Here is a 21,837-nt window from a genome sequence, read left to right as displayed (position 1 = left end):
TGGTGAACCGTTTTAAGCAGCTGTGGTTCCTATTTATTGCAAAACGTAGGTTTTAAATGAGAGGCAACAGTTGGAATTTGTCAGATCAGTTGCAATAAAACAAAATACTACCATCAATACAGTGGGAACAACTTTAGTGTCTACTACAAAGTTTTTTACACCAGTGGTTCTCAACCAGGACTTTACATACCCCTGAGGATACACAGAGGTCTTCCAGGGAGTACATCAGCTCCTCTAGATATTTGCCTAGTTTTACAATGGGCTACACGTAAAGCACTGGTGAAGTCAGTGCAAACTAACATTTTATACAGACAATGACTTATACTACTCTATATACTATACACTGAAATGTAAGTACAATATTTATATTCCAATTGATTATTTTATAATATGTTAAAAATGAGAAAGTAAGCATTTTTTCAGTAATAATGTGCTATGGCACTTTTGTATTTTTATGTCTCATTTTGTAAGCAAGTAGTTTTTAAGTGAGGTGAAACTTGGGGATATGCAAGACAAATCAGACTCCTGAAAGGGGTACAGTAGACACACACACACACACACACACACACACACACACACACACACACACACACACACAATGACTGGAAAAACTTGGCAGTAATAAAATTCTCTAAATATGTTCACCCTTCTTTGTGGGCTGTAAAAGAAAAGCACCTTTATGTTGGCTGTACAGGAAGGTAGCAGCATGATTCCCTTTTTGATAGAATTGTCTTATCCAGAGAGTATTCTGCATAGTTCCTTTTAAATCACCTCCCTCCCAACAGGGCCGGCTCCAGGCACCAGCTGAGCAAGCTGGTGCTTGGGGCGGCAGATTGTTCGAGGCGGCATTCTGCCCAATCCTAGGGCGGCACGGCCGCTTATTTTTTTTATGTTCTGCTCCGGCCGCCCTGTAGGGGGCGGTGGTGCGGAGAACCAGAGCACCCTGTAGGGCAGTCCTCTTCCTTCCCTCCCCGCCAACCGGAGCGGAGCCCTCGCGGCGGGTGGCAGGAGGCGGTGCAACGGGAGGGGCCGCGTGGCAGTGCCCCTGCTGTAGCCCTGGCCACCCCCTTCTCTCTCTCTCCCGCCCACTCACTCCCCTCTTCCTCCCCCCCCGCCGGTCCCCCTCCTAAACATGCACTTCCTACTTTATAAAAATACCTCTTACATTGCTGGGCTGCACTTCTAAGGCACATGACAAATAAAAGACAAACACATTCAGATGAAACCTGTGAAAAGAAGCTCTGCATCATTATTTCAATTGTCTTGATTCAATACATCTGAAAATTGAGGGGATTTTGTAACAAAAATTTTCCCTTTCACCAAGATTTTATTTATTGATATAAATGTCCAGACGTCAAACAAACAAAACCCCACCCTATTTTACCTTAACATGCTGTATTTTAATACATTTCCACCAACAGTGTGAAATATAAAACAGCCAAATGACAAAATTGGAGGAGGTTGTATAAAAAAGGTGTCGTTTGCCAGGCCAAATGAAAAGTAAATGTTAATGCTTTTGCCAGGATGTTATGTCTGAGGTTTCCTAATATTTTCAGTTGCTTAAGTGCTGTACACACACTCAAGAGTAGAACAGAGAGCTTGTTTTTTTTTGTTTTGTTTTTTTAAAAAAAAACACCTTAAAATGAATTTGTTCAGGTCATCACAATCCAAAATTTTGAAATACACTCATGGCCCTTGATTGAGAAAATATTATCAGTCTCTCCTGCCAACAGCACAGATAAAATTCCAGCTTGTTCCTGGGAGGTGGCTTGTACATAGCTCCCTTAGGAAAACAGGACACATATATATATTCACACTTTCCCTGCTCCTAAGAATGGAGCCGAAGAGCAACTCAGAAGGATGGTGTGACATACACATCACAATTTAAGCCTTTTGTCCTTGACAGTGTCCCATTTATAGTGTGTGTTCATATTATTTGTCTTTTCTGATTCCATGTCTCCACTGCTGCACTTGGCAGCTTCACTAACACCTAAAAAAGTGGTGTAATTCTTGGCATTAGTGATGTCATTGACTATTGCAGGAGAATAATTGTAACCCTAAGTCCTGAATTCTTGTCTTGGCAAGGTTAAAGCTGTTCAATTCACCTTTAAATTTTAATTGTAGCATTAATTAGTTGAAGTTGTGTCACAGTCTTCAGATGGCTTGTATTCCTTACCAGGTTCAGTTAATTAGACTACCACTACTTTGCTGGATTTATTACAAATTATCAAATAACTCAGTCATTTGTATTACTCACAATTCTTCTCAGGATAATTGAATTTTGGTCTGCTATTTCTCATATTAACTGTTAGGCTTTGGCTCAGAGTACTGCTGCTCTAGCATGGTGCCCTATAAGGGAAAGAAGGCATAAGAAGCCCTCTCTCTCCTGCTCTTTATGCATCTGAGCAGGGGAAGCCAGAAGTTGGCTGGTGGCTGTGGGGAGTGTAAGGGTTGTACTACTGCTGGCTGTCATTGACACTAAAAAGGGTGTATCTGGGCAAGGTAATAATGTGTGCATATAGAGCTGTTGCTCTGCCCATAGTGCATCAGTAAAGCAACACTAGGAGGAGCATGGTCTACACCTTTTGAATTATAACAAGAGCTGTCCTTCACTATTCTCCTGCTAGTTTCTCTGGCAGTATTATGACAGACATAAATACTGCACAGACTGTACATCAACTCATGCACACCCTCGCATGCCACTAGTTTGACTGTTGGTCTTCAGTCAACCTGAATTGCAGGTAGTGTTTGGAGGCTTCCCCTCCTCCCCCAAAATGTAGTATGATGCTTGAACAACATACCTGATGAATGTAACCTCATAATTATTAGCCCTAAAATATGATATGTATGGAACAAGGAGGAAAACATTTTTTGCCCACCCAAAGAACATGTTTTCCTAAATTTCAATTATAACAACACTAATATGTGATTTTTCTGAAGCTGAAGTTTTACATGGAACAGATTTAGTGTTGTGGGATCCACTACTGCAGAGACTGACTATAAGCAGCAAACATTAGTAATTAGCCTCTCTATTCCAAAGATGCTGTATTTGATATACATGCACCAGAAACTTGCACTCAGCTTCTTTGTTCCTTCCTTTAGCTTAATTTTTTCTGAGTTACTAATTTTTTTCCCCATGACAGTTTTTGTGAGAATTTTACTTGAATCACTTCTGAGAATTTCTTTACAGGGCTTAATTGATGTATTATAGATTGTGCTTTTGTTTTCAAATTTGAGTGTATTTAGTACTCACAAAAGTGAGGGACTAGACCACTAGCTAGAGCCAAGTGCTTTGGCTAGCAAACGGGTCCTGTGCATGCTTCCCAACACAGCTCTGTCAGTGTACTTCAAAAATGTCTTAAAACACCTAGGCTGCTCTGATTGCATGATGTTTTTGAATAGTGATTGACAATTGCATAGTAGTGCTTATGTGATTTGTTGTATATTATGTTTTTTATTCTTCTTAAGATATTATTCATTCCCATGGACTTCAGAACTGCATGAGTTCCTAGGTCTGCCTATGTAGATTGCATTGTAAGATTGGGACCCCAGACTGAACATGACAATGTTTTCCACCTTTTCAGGTGGAATGTTACATGAGGGGAGAAAAAATGTTTCTGCACTGTTAAAGGTTGAAGTTTGAAACGTTAACTTGGACATGTTGAATACTTTGTATATTTTATGATATTCATTTAACAACATATAAACTGTAATACAATCTTGAGATTTACATTAACCAATAAAGTAGAAATAGAAAATCCTACACATTTTCAATATGGAAGAATTGATGATGTTGTAGGAACTTTTTTAAGCCAAAGGAGCTTAAACTGAATACAAAACCAGCTGACATGAAGCTCAAAGTGTATGTGGAATTCTCAAAAGTTTATAACAGACAATGTCACATTAGACAAATTTGGTCTCTATCGGCCACTGGACAGAAAAACTACCAGAGCAAAGAAAAGCATTTGATAGAGTTTACGAGGGAAAATTATTAACTAGACAGTAACAATTAATAAAACCCCTATAAAGTCCTAGCAATATCATATTGAATCCATTAGTTCTTGCATTTGGTTAACAGAGACAACAGTCTTATTTACAAAAACTGGGTTAAATATCAGATAATTGTGATTTTTTTTTTCTGGATTAAATGCTAAACTTGTGTTTTAACAATTAAAATACTTGAGTCTAGGCAGTGGAAAAATGGATTTTTGTATTTTTTGCTATCAAGTTATATTTTAAAGTCTTTTTCTCTCCTATTGCTGTGGGAAAGAATATATAGAAATGGGATAGTGACTGAACAGGGGAAAATGTTAAATTGGTTATACAAAGAATGCTGTCAGATTGACAAAGGAAATAAACTGAAAAATAGAGAAAATATTTGTTTTTCTACTGTGTACACTGCAGCTGAGAATGTGTCTCTGAGCCAGGGTAGACAGACATGCGCTACCTCCACTTGAGCTAGCATGCTAAAAATAGCACTGTGAATGTTGCAGCAGGCTTATACTTGGGGTGGCTAGCCCTTGTCACTGTCTGTGCGGCAAAGTCCACATTGCTATTTTTAGTGCAATAGCTACTGGTGTAGGGAGCCATGGTCCCAGTTGCAGTGTAGACATACTCTTAGTGTACAGAAACTTTAGGTGTTATTTGAAACAATAGTAGTTAAAAATAAAATCAGTCAGGAGTAAGTTTTAAATGGATAGTATGTGCTCCAACTATAATAAAAGTAAATTTAAAGGGACATTCATGTCTTTCTGTAGATGGATAGAAAATCTGGTATATTGTGTCACAATTTCAGGCCAACTGCACCTGATTTCCCCCTCCGTGGTCGAGAAAGGGCACCCTCTTAAAGGTTTCCTAGCTCCCTGCCATTACCTCTTTTGGACAGAGACCTGCATCTCAGTCTCTCCTGACAGAGAGGTTTAAGGCTGCACAGTTCCCTGGATTTACACTGTGAGATCCCCAACAAGCCAGACTGCCTAAACAGGTCAGCATCTGTACTTTGCTGCCTCTCCAGAGGCTAAGACCCATGTATTGACCACAGTTATAAGTTAGAATACAGCTCCTTCTAAGCAAGTGCATTTATTCTTTAGGTAAAAAGGATTACAGATAAGACATAAAAAACCATAAACATTCCTAAACCCATGCTATCAGCTTACCAGAGGTCACCCATCAATCTTATCAGGCCTCAGTAGGCCAAAGTCTTTCCGACCCTTCTGCAAGGGTTGGGACTCCCTTTGAGTCTGAGGTTCTGTTCGTTGGCTGGATCTGGAAGAAGGCACCAAGTCAGTTCAAATGCAGGCTATTTATCCCAAAGTCCTTTCTTTGTCTGTTGGCCTCTGGAGAATCCAGTTTGAACTAGTATATGCGGTACCTTTGTTGAGGGTTACAACCTGGTTGATTTGCCATAATCACCACACATGGTGCTTGGTTCCTAGAGGAGAGCTGTGATATCCCTCCCCCATGGAGTATAACACAGTCATACATAAAACTTTCGTTTAACACAATGGACCCCAAAGATACTGCATGGCATTGCAATATCATTTTTCATCTCTCTCCTTAAGAGGTTACATACAGTCCTGGCCCACAATAATACATAGACTTAAAATCACAAGGTATTCAAGGATATTGCAGGTAGTTGCCATATCTGTCACACATTGATTTACTCTCTACCTAGAAATAAAAAATTGTTTCCTAAGAAAACGTGGGGATGATAATATGCACCCAAGCTGTATATCAACCCATACCTGCTTTAGTAGTTTTAACAACAAAAACTTAATGCAAATCAGCTAAATGCTATGGCATATTGTGTAGTTAAAAAGTAATTTTCCTTTTCACCTTATGATTTAAAGTAAGTAATGCTGCAGTTTAAATGTAAAGGTCAATTGAAAGGGTGTTTCCTGCCAAGAACAGAGTTCAGGCCCTCAGTTACGTGTTTCTCCCAAAACAGTTGGAGACATCACTTACACCTAAACTGGGGGAGTTGCATTTCTTTCACTGCTTTAAACGTCAGTAGAGCTACCCATTAAACAGAGGGAACACTAAACCCAAAAGGTTTGTTTTTAAATGCACTTGTTCATAATATTTAAGCTTACACATTTCTATTCATAATTTGAGTTTTTAAGCTATAAATTTATTTCTTTAGAAAGCACTTTTGTTCATCTTTTCATTCTGATGTCAAGATTTGGACCCATCTATTATAGCACAAAGGGGAAATGTGGTATGTGGTCAAGAATAGATAAAGGTATTGCAGAGAAAAGAGGACAGGGTCAGTCCTCTAAATAATTGAGAACGGATGGAGAGAAAACAAAACAAATAAATATGAAAACAAAATGGAGGCAACTGTTGTTCCAAATGGATTGCCAATATTCTTGGACCCTAGATTTGACTTATATTTAAATTAGTGTTTGGCCTAAGCCATAGATCTGGGTCCAGGTCTGAATTTGTAGCTCAGACTTGTCTCTCTATTGGGACATGCATGATTATGGAATCTATGCGCCAATATATTTTGTTAATTGGCATTCAAGTTTGGATACAGATTTTGAACCTCCATATTTAGATGCGGTCATTTGTGATGTGGGTGTGGCCCATTATACAGAGATGAAGATTAAATCTTTGGTTTTGATTCAGACCCATTTTAAATAAGAACTAATAATTTGGGGACTATCCAGATTATTCTACCTCCTTATGCTAGCTCTGCCTTTTTTCCATTAAGTGTATGTGTGTATTGTGATCGGGGGCTGAATTTTAGAGTGACAAAATTGTGATCTGTGGAGGCAGCTAGCTGGCCACAAGGTGATGGACATAAAATACATTAAATAATTTCCTGATATGAGTTTTCTATGTTGGCAGTTTCTGTAGATGCCACAGAGGTGCTATGCTGTGTGATTGGAATGGGAGGGGAAGTAGTCGGTCCATTGAAAGGGGGGCAATCCATGACAACAACTATTAAAATGTGGAAGAAGTTTGAAAACCCTGTCTTAGACTGTATTAAAGATCACAACTTGCTAATCAATTTAAACTCCATACAGCTTTAGTGAAGTTTCCTTTGCACTCTATGAAGATGAAGCTAGTTCTTGTTTAGTAAGTAAAATCTGCTTCCTCCTCCTCTGAGTGCAGAGAGCCTCTGAACAGTGGAAATGGTGCAGTTCTGTCGAGGGGGCTAAACCGGGGGCTGGTATTATACAGAATTCAAATCTAAGGTGGCAATCTGCTTGCAGGATTGTGAGGCTACTGGCACCTTGAGCTACAGTAGTGACTGCAGAACAGCCCATGGTTCAGGGGAGGATTCCTTCCCAATTGGCCTTCCTCCTCAGCAAAGTATTGGTCTGTGTGCTGCATGGGAGGATTTGTGTCTAACTGCAACTACTGCTATACGTTATACCAGTGGGTCAATGCAGCAAATATATTTGAGGTTTGATCTCCTCAGTTTTCAACATTCTTTCTACAATCATTAGTTTTTAAATATATGTAAGGGCCTATAAATCTATGTAAAAGTTATTAATACAGTCTCTGTTGCAGGCAGCCAAATTGCATGTCCATGTTTTATACAAGAAATGTTTTTAGCATTCACTTTTTTCTTCTTATTCCATGGTGTAATACAATACACACTACATATTATCCTGGATAAAGTCGGTTATTTAGAAAGGATTGCATCAGTCCTACTATAAATCTTAATTTTTCATATTACAGTGTGCAGTTTCCAAAGAAAAATAAAGATAGATGACACTATAATTCATCAAGAAGAAAGGAATTTTGCTATAAATCATTTTTTGTGGGAAATCTCACAGATGTTCATTTTGTTTATTTCTCTAAGGGTCACATTATTCATCCTTTAATCTTGAATAGGCAGGGTTTGCTGGGTTTTGGTGGTTTAATTTTGCATCTACCTTGATTTTTAAGCTTGAAGCAAGTTAAAAACCACAGTAATTATTTCAGAGAAAGAAATGACAGGAGTGCAAAAAACATGAGCATATTAAAATTGTGGTGTCTGCAGCATTGGTACCAGGTCTCCCAAAATACAGGTTCACAAAATTGTGTTTGCTTGCTGGGAGCATCTTGCTTTTTAATGTTTCAAGTCAAAATAATAATTTGTATTGCAGTAGCACCTAAGAGCCCTAGTCATGGACCAGAATCCCATTGTACTAGATGCTGTACAAACACTGAACACAAAGACTGTTCCTGTCCCAAGGAGCTTATAATCCAAGTATAAGGCAGACAACGGATGGATACAGACAGAAGTGGAAGTTCAAGGAAATAATTAGACAACATTGTTCAGCATGATAGACAATGGTCTCTGTACACCAACAGCCTAAACATTGTCAGTTTATTTTTGTAGGCGTCATGGCAAAGCAGAGTTTTGAGGATTATGAGGTAGCTTTACGGATGTTTGTGAGGAGCTCCTCAGAAATGAGAGGGACAGCATGAAGGTGCTTGTTTGAAAATTTAACATGACTTTAATTTGCCAAGAAATAGCGTTGTGGATTTTAATAGTCACCAGAAAATTTAAAAAGTAGGTAACATTTTAGTTCTAAACAGATTAAGAAGATTCCTTTTCAACGTGTAAAGGCCAAATCCTACATGAGAAAATAAAGCTATGTAGAGGGCAGGAAACTTCAAATTTCAACTCATAGACTTTCTTTCAAACTGTTTTTTTGCTGTCATGAGGAAGAGGGAGCTGGTATAGGGGTTTTGCTACCACTCATGAAAACACCATTTTGCACCTGTAGAAGGGTATTTTGGGGATTGGGGAAAGCACAACATTGAAATAGCATTTCCCCCACTTTCTATATGCCATCCACCCTATTTGTGTCCACTCTATTGGTGGAAGTGGGAGAGATTTGACCTCTACTACAGTTGATACTTTTATTCAGTCCTCCTCTGTATGTGCATAGGCAATTGAGGACTTAGTGAGACTTTAGGAATTTAGGGTTTGCATTAATAAAGAAAACACTGTATTAGATCATTTATCTCACTTTATTAAAAATGGATGGATTTATTCATGGTACAGAACTGCTCACTGAAGCGATATTCAACTTTTCTTATTTTATTATTTTTCTTAAATCTAGCTTCCCCCAACCCCAAATAAAACAGTTGTTTACATCCCTGCCATGTGGTAATACATTAGCATTTTCAAGTCTGTGTATTTATCAGTCCTGTTAAACATCACTGATGTTGCTTGTAGAGATGAAGAGAAGTCAACACACATTTTTGTTTAGTAGGAATTTGTGCCTATTAATGTGGCTGCAGATTGCATTTTTTGTAAATGAGTGCAGACATTTGGGTAAGAGCCATGAAGATGAAGGTTGATTAAAGGGAACCCAAGAAATCTCTGAGTATAATTAACTATGCATTTGCCTCAGAACATATATGTAGCAATGAGGTATTAAGCTACTAATTTAACATGTGCTTTTCCTTCCTTGCCCCAGGCTGGGGCCAGCCTGGATTTGAAACTGAATATTATCAATTTGCTATATTTTTATTACTTAAGGTTGAAATGAATCATTTTGAATGGAATACAGCATCTCATCTATGGTTATATATTGGACTAGATTCTGTGCTTTTCTTCCTGACGGAAACATTCAGTGTGCAGCTTGGGGAAGAAAGGTGGCATTACACAACCTTTGCTCCTCAAAATTCTTGGTCCTATATTTGCTCCTGCATTGGGGGAATTCTGCCGGGCCACCGTGTACAATTCCTGGGTGATCCCATATACTGCTCCAGTGGTGTATAGGGGCCAAACCGGGAGTGAGAATTGGCATCCATGTGTGATAAGGATGATAAATTAATAAAATAGTAAAAGTAAACAGTAGGCCCATGTTGGCTTCTGCTCTAGTATAAATTCAGAGTTTGATCATGCAACGTGCTTTGTTCCAGCAGAGCTTCAGTGGAACTACTCGCATGCTTATAGTTAAACACATGCTTCAGTGCTTTGCAGGATCAGGGCCACAGTGCTCTTAATCTTGCAGGATTTTCAAGCTCTCATAAGTAGTTTGTTTTAAAATGGTGTAGAAAATACATTTTATTACAAATAGAGATTAAAAATAGTGGATTTGTGTTTTAAAAAATGCAGCTAGACTGGGGAAAAAGAAATGGAACAGAGAGAGAAAAGATGGAATTAAGGGTAGGAAATAAGCAATTGGGCATAAACTCCTAAGAAAAGCATGGCACCTAGCGCATAGTATGAATGTTATGACTGCAGTCCTTTGAAGATTAAAGTTTCAACCAACCATGCAAAGATTTGTCAGACATTTAATAGGTTTTCTTACTATTATTTTCAAGGCCACTAGCCATCATAGTATTTTATTATTGCAGCTTTATTCAGTCTGCATGGGCAAAAAATGTTGCCAAGCACAATCCTGTTTTGGATCACATGTAAACCCCAAATAGTCTTTATTCCAGGAGCACCCCTTTTATTTTTTGTGTTAAATTCTCATCATAATATTTTTATCTAAACATTAAAAAGGAGGTGCCTTAGAGATTTATAGCTTGCCTCCATGTGTAATCCTTGGCACTAGAGGTTGTAGATTGTCATCTTTCTTTACACACACAACCTATTGACTTGAGTGGGATTTCTTGGTGCAAACTGATGGAAGGCCTTGGCCTTAATCCACCCAATTTTTCTTTCTTTCCCCCCACTTCTCTTATCATTCAGATGGAAGTACTAGTAGCTAAAATGTAAAGAACTGTTATGTTAAGTTGTAGAATTACATTTTTGTTGTGATGACATTTTGTGACAATTTTAATAGCTCAAAGTCATGACTGTTAGTGGTATGTTATAATCTGAGTTCAGTAAAAAGCTTTGTTCCTGTAGCTGAATAATGGTGCAGACAGACTGCTTTCAATCACATTTGTCAACAATGTTTGACTTATCTGTCCATCTTCTGAAGTTCAGTACTTGCCTTTGCTACATAATTAATAAGAATAAGACTATTTGTTCTAGTTTCTCATGACTCATAAAACAGTTTCCCCTTTTTCATGTACTGAATCTGCAGTTTTCTTAGCCCTTAATGTGTTCTGTTTAAAATCTCATTGTCCTTTTTGTGGCAGGAGTTTGTGATGTAACTGATTAGCTAGTGGAATCAGTAGGTGTTGCTATGGGCAGAAGCATGCAGGCAAAAGTCTTAGGCCAGGTCTACACTACAGACCTATATTGCTATAGCTGCGTCACTCAGGAATGTGAAAAATCCAGACGCCTGAGCGACCTCGTTATACCATCCTAACCCTGCATGTGTATAGCACTATGTCAATGGGAGGGCTTCTGCCGCCAAGATAGCTACTGCTTCTCGGGGAGGTGAATTAACTATGCCGATGGGAGAAGCTTTCCTGTTGGTGCAGTAGCATCTTCACTAAAGCGCTAGTGCTGCATCAGTGTAGCTGTGCCATGTAGCACTGTACTTGAATACCAGCCCTTAGTTACGGGCTTGTCTACACTTACATTTTATAGAACTCTAACTTGCTGGCTCAGGGGTGTGAAAAATCACCCCCCCCCCCCCGAGCGTAGCAAGTCTGAGTGCTTTAAAGCATTAGTGTAGACAGACTCTGAGTGCTCGGAGCTAATCCCCTCGTGGAGGTGGATTACCAGGGGCGCTGGGAGAGCTCTCTCCCAGCACTCGCGTGTGACCACACTCGCACTTCAAAGCGCTGTTGCAAGAGCGTTCCTGCAGCAGCGCTTTGAAGTTTCCAGTGTAGACGTACCCTAAATGAACCTTGAGGGTTCCCTAGGACTTTCCATCCTGGACAAAAATTCCCATAGAGAACCCAAGCACGTCTCAGCGGCCCCCTCCCAGAACTTACCTCTAAGGCTTTGACTACACTATAAATGTATCTTGAGTTAATTGACTGCCTGTTATCTCAAGGTTGTTAACACTTTATAAAGGCTCGTCTGGACACTCTTCAAATATTTGTAGCCTGGAATAAATGTTTGAGGAGTATCCAGATTTAGTTTTTACAAATATGTCAATTACCCTGAGTTAACTAGCGAGCGAAGGTGGGTGAGATAACATCTTTTGTTGGACCAACTTCTGTTGGTGAGAGAGACAGGCTTTCTAGCCACACAGAGCTCTTCCTCCGGTCACTCTAATATCCTGGGACCAACATTGATACAACAACAGTGCAAACAACCTGAGTTAATTGTCGGTCAATTAAAATAATGATTAAGACAGTCCTAAAGCCTTGTCTAGAATAACAGGTAATAACAAACCCCTTCCAAATTCTAATCTAGATGAAGCCTTATTGCCTCGATAAGGAGAACAAAGGTTTGATTAGCCCCGTAGGGCAAACTAAAGTTACAATCATCTGGGGAGACTCCGGCGTTCTATGGAAATTCTTTGGCCGTTCCTCAGATATACCTACTGTATCTGATTCATAAGGAAGTGCAAAAACTATATGATCAAAACTAAGCACGGTTCTGAACCTGGGTATGTCTCCATGAAGATGTACATCTTAAAAAAAATAAAATAAAACCCAAATCCCAAACCCGCTCCATTTTAGGCACAGAACTGCAAGCGGGTTGAAAGCCTGTTAAGATCTCTGGATTTCATTAGTTGAAGAAAGGACATTTTCAGGTAAGCACATATAAATATCCCTATTTTTATAAGTTTTACTTGAAGAAAAAAATACTGTGCAAAGTGTACTGTAAATGAGGAGTCTTGAAAGATTTTGACAGCCCTTATGAAAAATGTATCTTTTTAACAAATTTAGCACCCTTGCACATACAGCATCAGACCTCAATCCAGCAAATACCTTTGTATGTGAGTAACTAACTTTAAGCACATCATCAGTGTCTTTGAATTCAGTGGGATTTTTCATGTATACATATTTGCAGGTTTGGAGCATAAGGCCTGTCTACATTAGAAAGTTTTACCGGCAAAAATTTCCTTATGACAGCCTTGCCTGCGTTCATGTTCTGTTTGAGTCTGCTGTCAACCCCCTCAACTTTTGCCAGCAAAATTAAATGAATGAAACAAGCCCTCTACTGGTATAGTTTGACTGGCACCATGCCCATGCAGATGCAGAAGTAACGCTATACAGGTAAATGCAGCCCTCCAGCAGCAAGTTTGTAGTGCAGCTGTCCCTGCAGTGGTGACCACTCTGGTCAAATTTTTGAATGCTATTTCCCAGGGATCACAGTGATCAGAAGCCCAACCCCCAATTAAAATTCCCACTGTGTTTTGGAATTACCTCTTTCCCTGCCCCTCTACAAGTACTCCTGTACAAGTATGGCTACAGCTTGCCCTCATGCTGCTTTCTAGTCCAGGAGTGAGGCCATAGATTGTGGGGAGGAACATTTTGAAGACACAGCTGCAGCATTCCTACAAGAATAAAGATATGCAGACATTGTAAGGGCCATGGAGAACCTGGGGTGCAGGACAGACAAGGGCCAATGCTGGGCAAAGTTGGGGGGAGCTGTGGAGGCTTACCAGAAGACAAAGGAGCACAACCTCAAGTCTGGTATTCTCCCCAAGACCTGCCCCTATATTAGCCATACTGAGTTGAGATTCTCCCCTGAGAGAAACACTGGACACCTCGTGTGCTGCAGTGTAGGGCGCCCCACAACTGAGGACCAAAGAAGAGAGCACCAAAAACAGGGACATGGACTATGTTTGGGCCAGTCCAACAGCCAGAAACTCTTAGAGAACCAGCCATCCCCAAAGACTCAGTCAGTCACTGAGGAAGGGGGCTTGGGTATGTGCAATTTGGTAAGATTGCTCCTCTAATACAGGCCATTTTGTTTATTTTCTCTGAGGCCCCCAAAACATCTCTCTCTCAAAATGGTGGCTGATCACATATGGAACAAAGAAATTGTATTAATGTGTTGTGTGCTAGCTGTGGTTCCGCAAATACACAACAGTAATTTCCCCTATCTTTAAAATGGTTAAGAGAGCTCTGCTGATCTGTATCACATCCATGTATTTTGGGTGCAAAATGGAAAAATGGCACAAAAAAGACTAGATGATAGAATGAAAAGTTCCCTGGGAGGAGGGATGATATCCCACTATACATGGCAGCAGCCCCACAATAAACTGCAAACATTTCCCACAAGGTAGTGCACCAGATGGTGGAGCAGAGAACACTGGGATGCCTACTGAGAGCACTGGCAGAACTTATGCTGGTAAAACTTTCTGATGTAGACAAGGCTTAAATTTGCAACAAAAAGTATGTACTGGGGACACAATTAAATTTGCAGAAAGGTCAGGTAATGCAATATGTAGGCCTGGAACCACATCTGCTACATGGCAGCATTAGAGGTAAAGATAGCATTGTTTGGGTTAGCAAAGCTCTTGTTACGGTGGGGAAAATAATAATTACCTGGTTCCTTTACTGCAAGCTTTCTTGATATGAATGCTATTGCAGTCAGGTGTGCCGAAACATTTGTAGGGGGGGAGGAGGGGAGGGGTGGCGCACCGGTGCTGGAACTGGGGGGAGGGGAGGCTATGCCCCCCACTCTTTAAAATGGGTGTAGTTTGGGGACAAGGGATGGCATTGCCCCCTTGCAGTGCTGGCAGGGGATGCGCTTCATGGTGGGGGAGCTGATCACCGTTATCAGCTCCCCCACTGTAGCCCCTGGGAGCGCTGCTCCATGCCTGCCCAAGGCTTGCAGTTCAGGGGGGCAATGTCATCCCCTACCCCCTCCCAACTCTCCCACTTTTAAAAGTGGCCCCCAGACCCTTCCCTGGTTCCATTGCCATTGGTTGCAGTCCTTCCAAAATCACCTTGAAATACAACCTTTTGTTTTGTAATTTTAAAATTCACAAACCTATTCCATATGAGAAAATAAAAACAGGAGTTAAAAAAGGCAATGCACCACCTTGTACTAGTGAAGATTAAAAGAATGGTTGTAAGTGCCAACATATAAATACACCTCTACCTCGATATAATGCTGTCCTCAGGAGCCAAAAAATCTTTACTGCATTATAAGTGAAACTGCGTTATATTGAACTTGCTTTGATCCACCGGAGTGCACAGCTCCACCCCCCCAGAGCACTGCTTTACTGCGTTTCATCCGAATTCATGTTATATCGAGTCGCATTATATCGAGGTAGAGGTGTAATGGATCTCATTTATTTTTGAAAATTACATGTTCAGATTGTTTGTTTCTGTAAAAGCTATGGGATATGCATGTTCATTGTATTTTGGGAGGAAATAAGCACACAATTCTCATAAATGGCACAAAGTAAGGGTGTCCAATTCTACATGCTTTATGTAATAGAATATTAATTTCTTGTACTAATACCCTTATGGAAAAACATTACAGGGTTCATTAAAAATAATAGGATTCTATAGAAATTACTCGAAAATCTATATCTTTTATGTATATTTTTATCCATTCTGTAGAATTCCATAGCAGATATGTCATTATTAAATAGACTAGTTTAAAAAGTCTATAAAAAAGGTAGTTATTTTCTATTAAATTCTATAGTATTCGCCATAAGGGGAAAGTAAGACATAGCAGAATGTCTGATAAAGCCACATTTTAGGTGATTTTGCATAATTCATATTAAAAAAATAAGCCCCATTATAATGGGCTCAATACACCTATCTGTAGCAAATGTTCGGTGGTCTATGAGTCATCCCTCCTCAACTCTTTCCCTTGTCAAAGTTAATGTAGGTCATGTAATATTGTGGCTAAAATATACACTTATAAAAAATAAACATTTAGGGCTGTAAAGAGAACAGTTATACATAACTTTTCTGTTGTGTTTTTAGAATATTCAGTGTGTTTTTATTTGAGCTTTTTATATGTGTTTTTATTTAGTTTTTATTTGAGACAGCCTGCAACTGTACAAACTGCGCTGTGATCTTTTCAGATGTCACAAACCAAGCAGGGCTATGCTGGGTTAATACTTGAGTCGGGGAGCTCCAAGAAACATGCAGGTGGTAAGGAAGTCATGTTGGTGATTCAGTAAGTGACATTTCTCCCTTTGAGTCACTACTGAATCATTGTTCCAGCATAGCGTTTAGGGGAAGTTTGCTATCAGAGGTGTGAACTTTTGGGTAAAACAATAGTCCCTAGCACCTGGGGTTATTGACTTTCTCGTGGCACTCTTTGGGTGAGGATGTTAACCCAATTGACCTGGTCAGATTTTAACTCAGGTAATTTTATTTTTTCTACTTAAATTCCCCTTTCAGTTTCAGTAAGATACTGTGCTCTTCTTTGCTTATCTCTGACTGTTTACTAGTGTTGTGGTATGGTGTTAAAACTATGCAGTGTTCCATCCCATGTGATGTGCCATTTCATTGGTGGGTGAAGTGCTTTGTATATATCCCTTATCTATCTCACAAGGGTGTTGTCTCTTAAATTAGTTAGTTTGTATAGCAGTTTGGAATCCTCAGGAGAAGCCTGCTGTGAACGTGTAAAATATTATTGCTTTGATTATTTCTAAGATGCTATTTAATAACAAGATTATTTATTGCATTACAGTTGTGCTTAGAGGCCACAATCAAGATTGAGGCCCTATTGTTCTAAGTGCTGTACACATACCTTGTGAGATACAGTTCCTGCATTGAAGAGTTTACAATCCAGGGCTCCGTAGGTTGTTACCTTTAAGCACATGAGTAGTTCCATGGACTTCAATTAGACTACTCATGAGAGTCAAGTTAAGTGTCCGAGTGTTAGCCCAAGTAGAAGAGGAAAAGTGTGGGAGAAAAGAAGTCTTTCCCCCATTATACAGATATGGAAATTAGCCACAGCAAGATTAAGTGATTTGCCAAGGTCACTCAACTAAGTCTGAGACAGAGCTGAAAATTGAACTCAGATTTACTCACATCATAACAACATAAGAATGGCCGTAATGGGTCAGACCGAAGGTCCATCCAGCCCAGTATCCTGTCTACCGACAGTGGCCAATGCCAAGTGCCCCAGAGGGAGTGAACCTAACAGGTAATGATCAAGTGATCTCTCTCGTGCCGTCCATCACCACCCTCTGACAAACAGAAGCTAGGGACATCATTCCTTACCCATCCTGGCTAATAGCCATTAATGGACTTAACCTCCATGAATTTATCCAGTTCTCTTTTAAACCCTGTTATAGTCCTAGCCTTCACAACCTCCTCAGGCAAGGAGTTCCACAAGTTGACTGTGTGCTGTGTGAAGAACTTCCTTTTATTTATTTTAAACCTGCTGCCCATTTATTTCATTTGGTGGCCCCTAGTTCTTACATTATGGGAACAAATAAATAACTTTTCCTTATTCACTTTCTCCACCTCACTCACTATCATATCCCCCCTTAGTCTCCTCGTTTCCAAGCTGAAAAGTCCTAGCCTCTTTAATCTCTCCTCATATGGGACCCGTTCCAAACCCCTAATAATTTTAGTTGCCCTTCTCTGAACCTTTTCTAATGCCAGTATATTTTTTTTGAGATGAGGAGACCGCATCTGTACTCAAGAGGTGGGCGTACCATGGATTTATATAAGGGCAATAAGATATTCTCCGTCTTATTCTCTATCCCCTTTTTAATGATTCCTAACATCCTGTTTGCTTTTTTAACGGTCACTGCGTGGACGTCTTCAGAGAACTATCCACGATGATGCCAAGATCTTTTTCCTGATTAGTTGTAGCTAAATTAGCCCCCATCATATTGTATGTATAGTTGGGGTTATTTTTCTCAATGTGTATTACTTTACATTTTATCCACATTAAATTTCATTTGCCATTTTGTTGCCCAATCATTTAGTTTTGTGAGATCTTTTTGAAGTTCTTCACAGTCTGCTTTGGTCTTAACTATCTTTAGCAGTTTGGTATCATCTGCAAACTATGCAACCTCACATTTTACTCCTTTCTCCAGATCATTTATGAATAAGTTGAATAGGATTGGTCCTAGGACTGACCCTTGGGGAACACCACTAGTTACCCCTCTCCAATCTGAAAATTTACCATTTATTCCTATGCTTTGTTCCCTGTCTTTTAGCCAGTTCTCAATCCATGAAAGGATCTTCCCTCTTATCCCATGACAACTTAATTTACGTAAGAGCCTTTGATGAGGGACCTTGTCAAGGGCTTTCTGGAAATCTAAGTACACTATGTCCACTGGATCCCGCTCGTCCACATGTTTGTTGACCCCTTCAAAGAACTCTAATAGATTAGTAAGACATGATTTCCCTTTACAGAAACCATGTTGACTTTTGCCCAACAATTTATGTTCTTCTACGTGTCTGACAATTTTATTCTTTACGATTGTTTCAACTAATTTGCCTAGTACTGACGTTAGACTTACCAGTCTGTAATTGCCGGGATCAACTCTAGAGCCCTTTTTAAATATTGGTGTTACATTAGCTACCTTCCAGTCATTGGGTACAGAAGCCGATTTAAAGGACAGATTACAAACCATAGTTAGTAGTTCCACAATTTCACATTTCACATCACAAGAACATCACACAGTTAGACATAGTATTCAATATGAATGGTATTCTGTGCTCTGTAAAGGACAAATTGTAGTCATGGTCTACCTCTAAAATTTAGGTCAATTTAGCTATGTTGGTCAGGGGTGAGAAAATTCACACCCTTGCGAGACATAGTTAAGCTGACCTAAGCCCCAGTGTAGATACTGCTAGTTCATTAGAAGAATTCTTAAGCCGATTTAGCTACTGCCTCTTGGAGACATGGATTAACTACAGTAATGGAAAAAACCCTTCTGTCACTGTAGCAAGTGTTACACTATGGCGCTACAGCTGCAGAGCTGTAGCTATGACACTGTGGTGTCTGTAGGGTAGACATAGCTTTTAGACAAGCAAGTATAGTTAGGGTGACCATATTTCCCAAAGGGAAAACAGGACACCACATGGGTCTGGCTCAAGCTGCTCGCCTGAGCCCTGCCTGCCCCTCTTCCCGCCTCTCCCTCCCCTCACTGTGGCTGGCTGTTGCTGTTCTCCCAGGTTCTGCCTCCCTGCTGTGTGACTGACATTGCTGCTTATAGGAGCCCTGTTTCCCCCCCACGCACCCCAGAGGGTTGGTGTTGCTGCTCCCTTCCACCCCACATGTTCCTCTGACCCCCACTAGGGATGTGCATTACAGTTTTTTGAGAAAAATGGGCAAATGGGACAAATGCTCACTTTTGCCAAAAGAGCCAGGATGGCTGGGACAGGGCTTAAAAAATGGACTGTCCCGGCCAAAATGGGATATATGGTCACACTGAGAATAGTACAAGTCAGGACTGAAGTATGTTACCAGTATAGTTTGAGTAAAACTAACTAGTACTACTATCCTCACTTTTTAAATTAGCTTTACCATTGTTGGGCACACACTGATATCCCTAAACTTTTTTCAGTGTTTCAGTTTTACCACAAAACTGATTTCCCTTAAAGCACAGTTCTGCTTTGAAATATGACTCTGTAAAAATAGCATTATGGGGTTCTTTGTTTAATGTTCTGATTTTTTTCATGTCTGGTGTGCTCAGTTGTCAGGTAAGAATATACATTTTCAACCCAAGACCTGACAATCGAATTGGATTCCTTCTTTCTTCTATGTCATCACCTGCAATAAATATTCTGTTGGTAAAAGTAAGCCTATAGCAACACCATTGCAAAATCCATTGTCTTCAGTAGATGTGTCAAAATATAACTAATTGGGATTTAGTAACAATACTGTGGTTAATGCTCAAAAAGGAACAGAATCTAGTTCACTTTTGCAGAACTCTGTTGGCTTTCCTGTGTCACAAGAGTAAAAAGCACCAAAACTTCAGTGGCAGTTGAACTCGGAGGTGTTTGAGGAAGAAGCGGAAGATACCAGGCAACTGATAGTAGATGACCAGTTCCTGGAGCAGCTTCACAGGGTGCAACGCTGTTTGTGGGCTCATGCTGGTGGGAAAGGATTTTTCTGTAGACCTGAGATGGCCAGCAGTGACAAGAGAATTTCAGGCTGGGGAAGGCAACCTTTCTGGAGATATGTGCTGAACTAACCCCGAAGTGTCAGCCTGCCAACACCGGGTGCCCAATATCCATGCACAAGTACGTTGCCATTGCCATCTGGAAGCTGGTCACCCCATGAATGTAAGGGGTCTGTAGCAAACCAACTTGGGTTGGGAGAGATGTTGGAGGCCCTTGTCCTGCAGGTGTATGATGCCATGGAATAGGTACTGTTGCACTCGGTTATAAAGCTTGGCAATACTCAGGATGTTATTGATGGCTTTGCACCAATGGGATTTCCAAACCATATTAGGGCAGTTGATGGAACCCATGTACCTAACATTTGTCGCCCCCCCTGCCCTCCTGCTGTCTGGGCTCAGAATTCGTTAACAGGAAGTATATTTATTCACGGTGATCCAAGGTTTGGTTGACCACTGTGGCATGTTTACAGACATAGATGCTAGGCGATCTGGAAGGGTCCATGATACTAGGATCTTGCAGAATTCAGCTCTGCTTAAATTAATGGAGAAAGGCGTGTTTGCACCTGGGAGCATTATGGATATTAATTGTATGGACGTTGTTCTGGTTATCCTGGATACCCTGGCTTATTTTCTGCTTTCCTGGTTAATGAGCCATTCACAAGCTGCTTGGACAGAAGGAAGGAGCTGTTTAACTATTGCCTCAGTAGTTGCAGGAAGGTGGCATTTTTAGTGAAATAGGTTGCAAGTAGCAAAAAACAAAAGAAAACAAAACCCCCTAAAGATTAACCCAGCATGTTATATTTTCACAATATTTGTGAGAGGAAGGGAGAAAGCCTTAGCGATAAGTGGGAGGCTGAGGTATAGAGACTTGCTCATTGGTTTGAACAAGCAGCAAGGCGTCCAATACAAAATGGAAATAGGCAGCGGAAAGTTGTCAGGGGTGCCCATTGCTCTGATTTTGAATGTCAGGCCTGAAGTGGTGCGGCTGTACCTCCAGCAGTTAATGCCTGGAGTGGAAGATTTTTGTGCGGTTCAGTGTTGCTTTTTGGCAGTAGAAGTGCAACTTTGTGGCAATCCTTAATTGTATCTTGTATTTTTGTCTTTCTGTGTTTGCAAAACCTTATGAATTAGTGCACACTTAATTATTTTCTATGCAAAATGAATTGTTGACTCTGTATGAATGAAATTTTAAAGTTTATTTATTATTAAACAATATATCATGTAACAAACAGAAATGAACCTTCAGCTTAAATGAAAAAACGCTTATAATTATGAAACAATATATTAAAAACCAATCTGTGATCTAACTCAAAGAACCCTTTCATTAAACCGGCAGCGAAACAAAACAGTAAAGTGCAACATTGCAGTGCAGGGCACAAAGTCACAAGCGAGTACATGTCTTGGCTCTGCCTCTTCTGGCCTGGAGTGCTGAGGCTCAAAACTACCATCAGTGATAGAGGGCTCAAAAAAGCTGGGGTCCCAGGTACCACTGTTCTTGGTGCCCTAAGCTGGGGTCTAAGAGGGGAATGGCCTCTGGGAGCAGTGCTGTAGAGGTACAGAAGGGTGGAGTTTGTTATTCCCAGTAGCCTGTATTGTCTAGAGCAGGGGTGGGCAAACTTTTTGGCCGAGGGCCACATCTCGGTATGGAAATTATATGGCGGGCCATGAATGCTCACAAAATTGGGGGGTTGGGTGCAGGAGTGGGTGAGGGCTCCAGCCAGAGGTGTGGGCTCTGGGGTGGGGCCAGAAATGAGGAGTTTAGGGTGGGGGGGTAAGGCCTCCAGCTGGGGGTGCAGGCTCTGGGGTGGGGCTGGGTATGAGGCATTGGGGGTGCAGGAGGGTGCGCTGGGCTGGGACTGATAGGTTCCGATGGCGGGAGAGGGATCAGGCTGGGGCAGGGGGTCGGGGCGTGGGAGGGGGTCGGAGTGCAGGCTCTGGGCAGCGCTTACTTCAAGCAGCTCCTGGAAGCAGCGGCATGTTCCCCCTTCGGCTCCTATGTGGAGGCACGGCCAGGTGG

The 21,837-nt window shown here is 40.7% G+C and overlaps 1 protein-coding gene across 9 annotated transcripts in view; it reads left to right on the top strand.

Annotated features, from left to right (window-relative positions):
• Positions 1 to 21,837, top strand: part of PDE10A (phosphodiesterase 10A) — a 548,616-nt gene that overhangs the window by 321,789 nt on the left and 204,990 nt on the right. The window contains exon 1 of one of the 9 annotated variants that reach the window (XM_065590410.1): positions 15,695 to 16,092. The exons of the other annotated variants lie outside the window; for them this stretch is intronic. Within the exon in view, the coding sequence (XP_065446482.1) occupies positions 16,056 to 16,092 (37 nt within the window). The 5' untranslated portion in view covers positions 15,695 to 16,055. Of the gene's footprint in view, positions 1 to 15,694; positions 16,093 to 21,837 lie in introns of those variants that run through there. 9 annotated transcript variants of the gene reach the window in all.

The sequence above is a fragment of the Chrysemys picta genome, chromosome 3 (genome assembly GCF_011386835.1).
Source record: "Chrysemys picta bellii isolate R12L10 chromosome 3, ASM1138683v2, whole genome shotgun sequence".
In the NCBI taxonomy this organism is placed as follows: Eukaryota; Metazoa; Chordata; order Testudines; family Emydidae; genus Chrysemys; species Chrysemys picta.
This window is presented reverse-complemented; position numbering and strand designations above follow the sequence as displayed.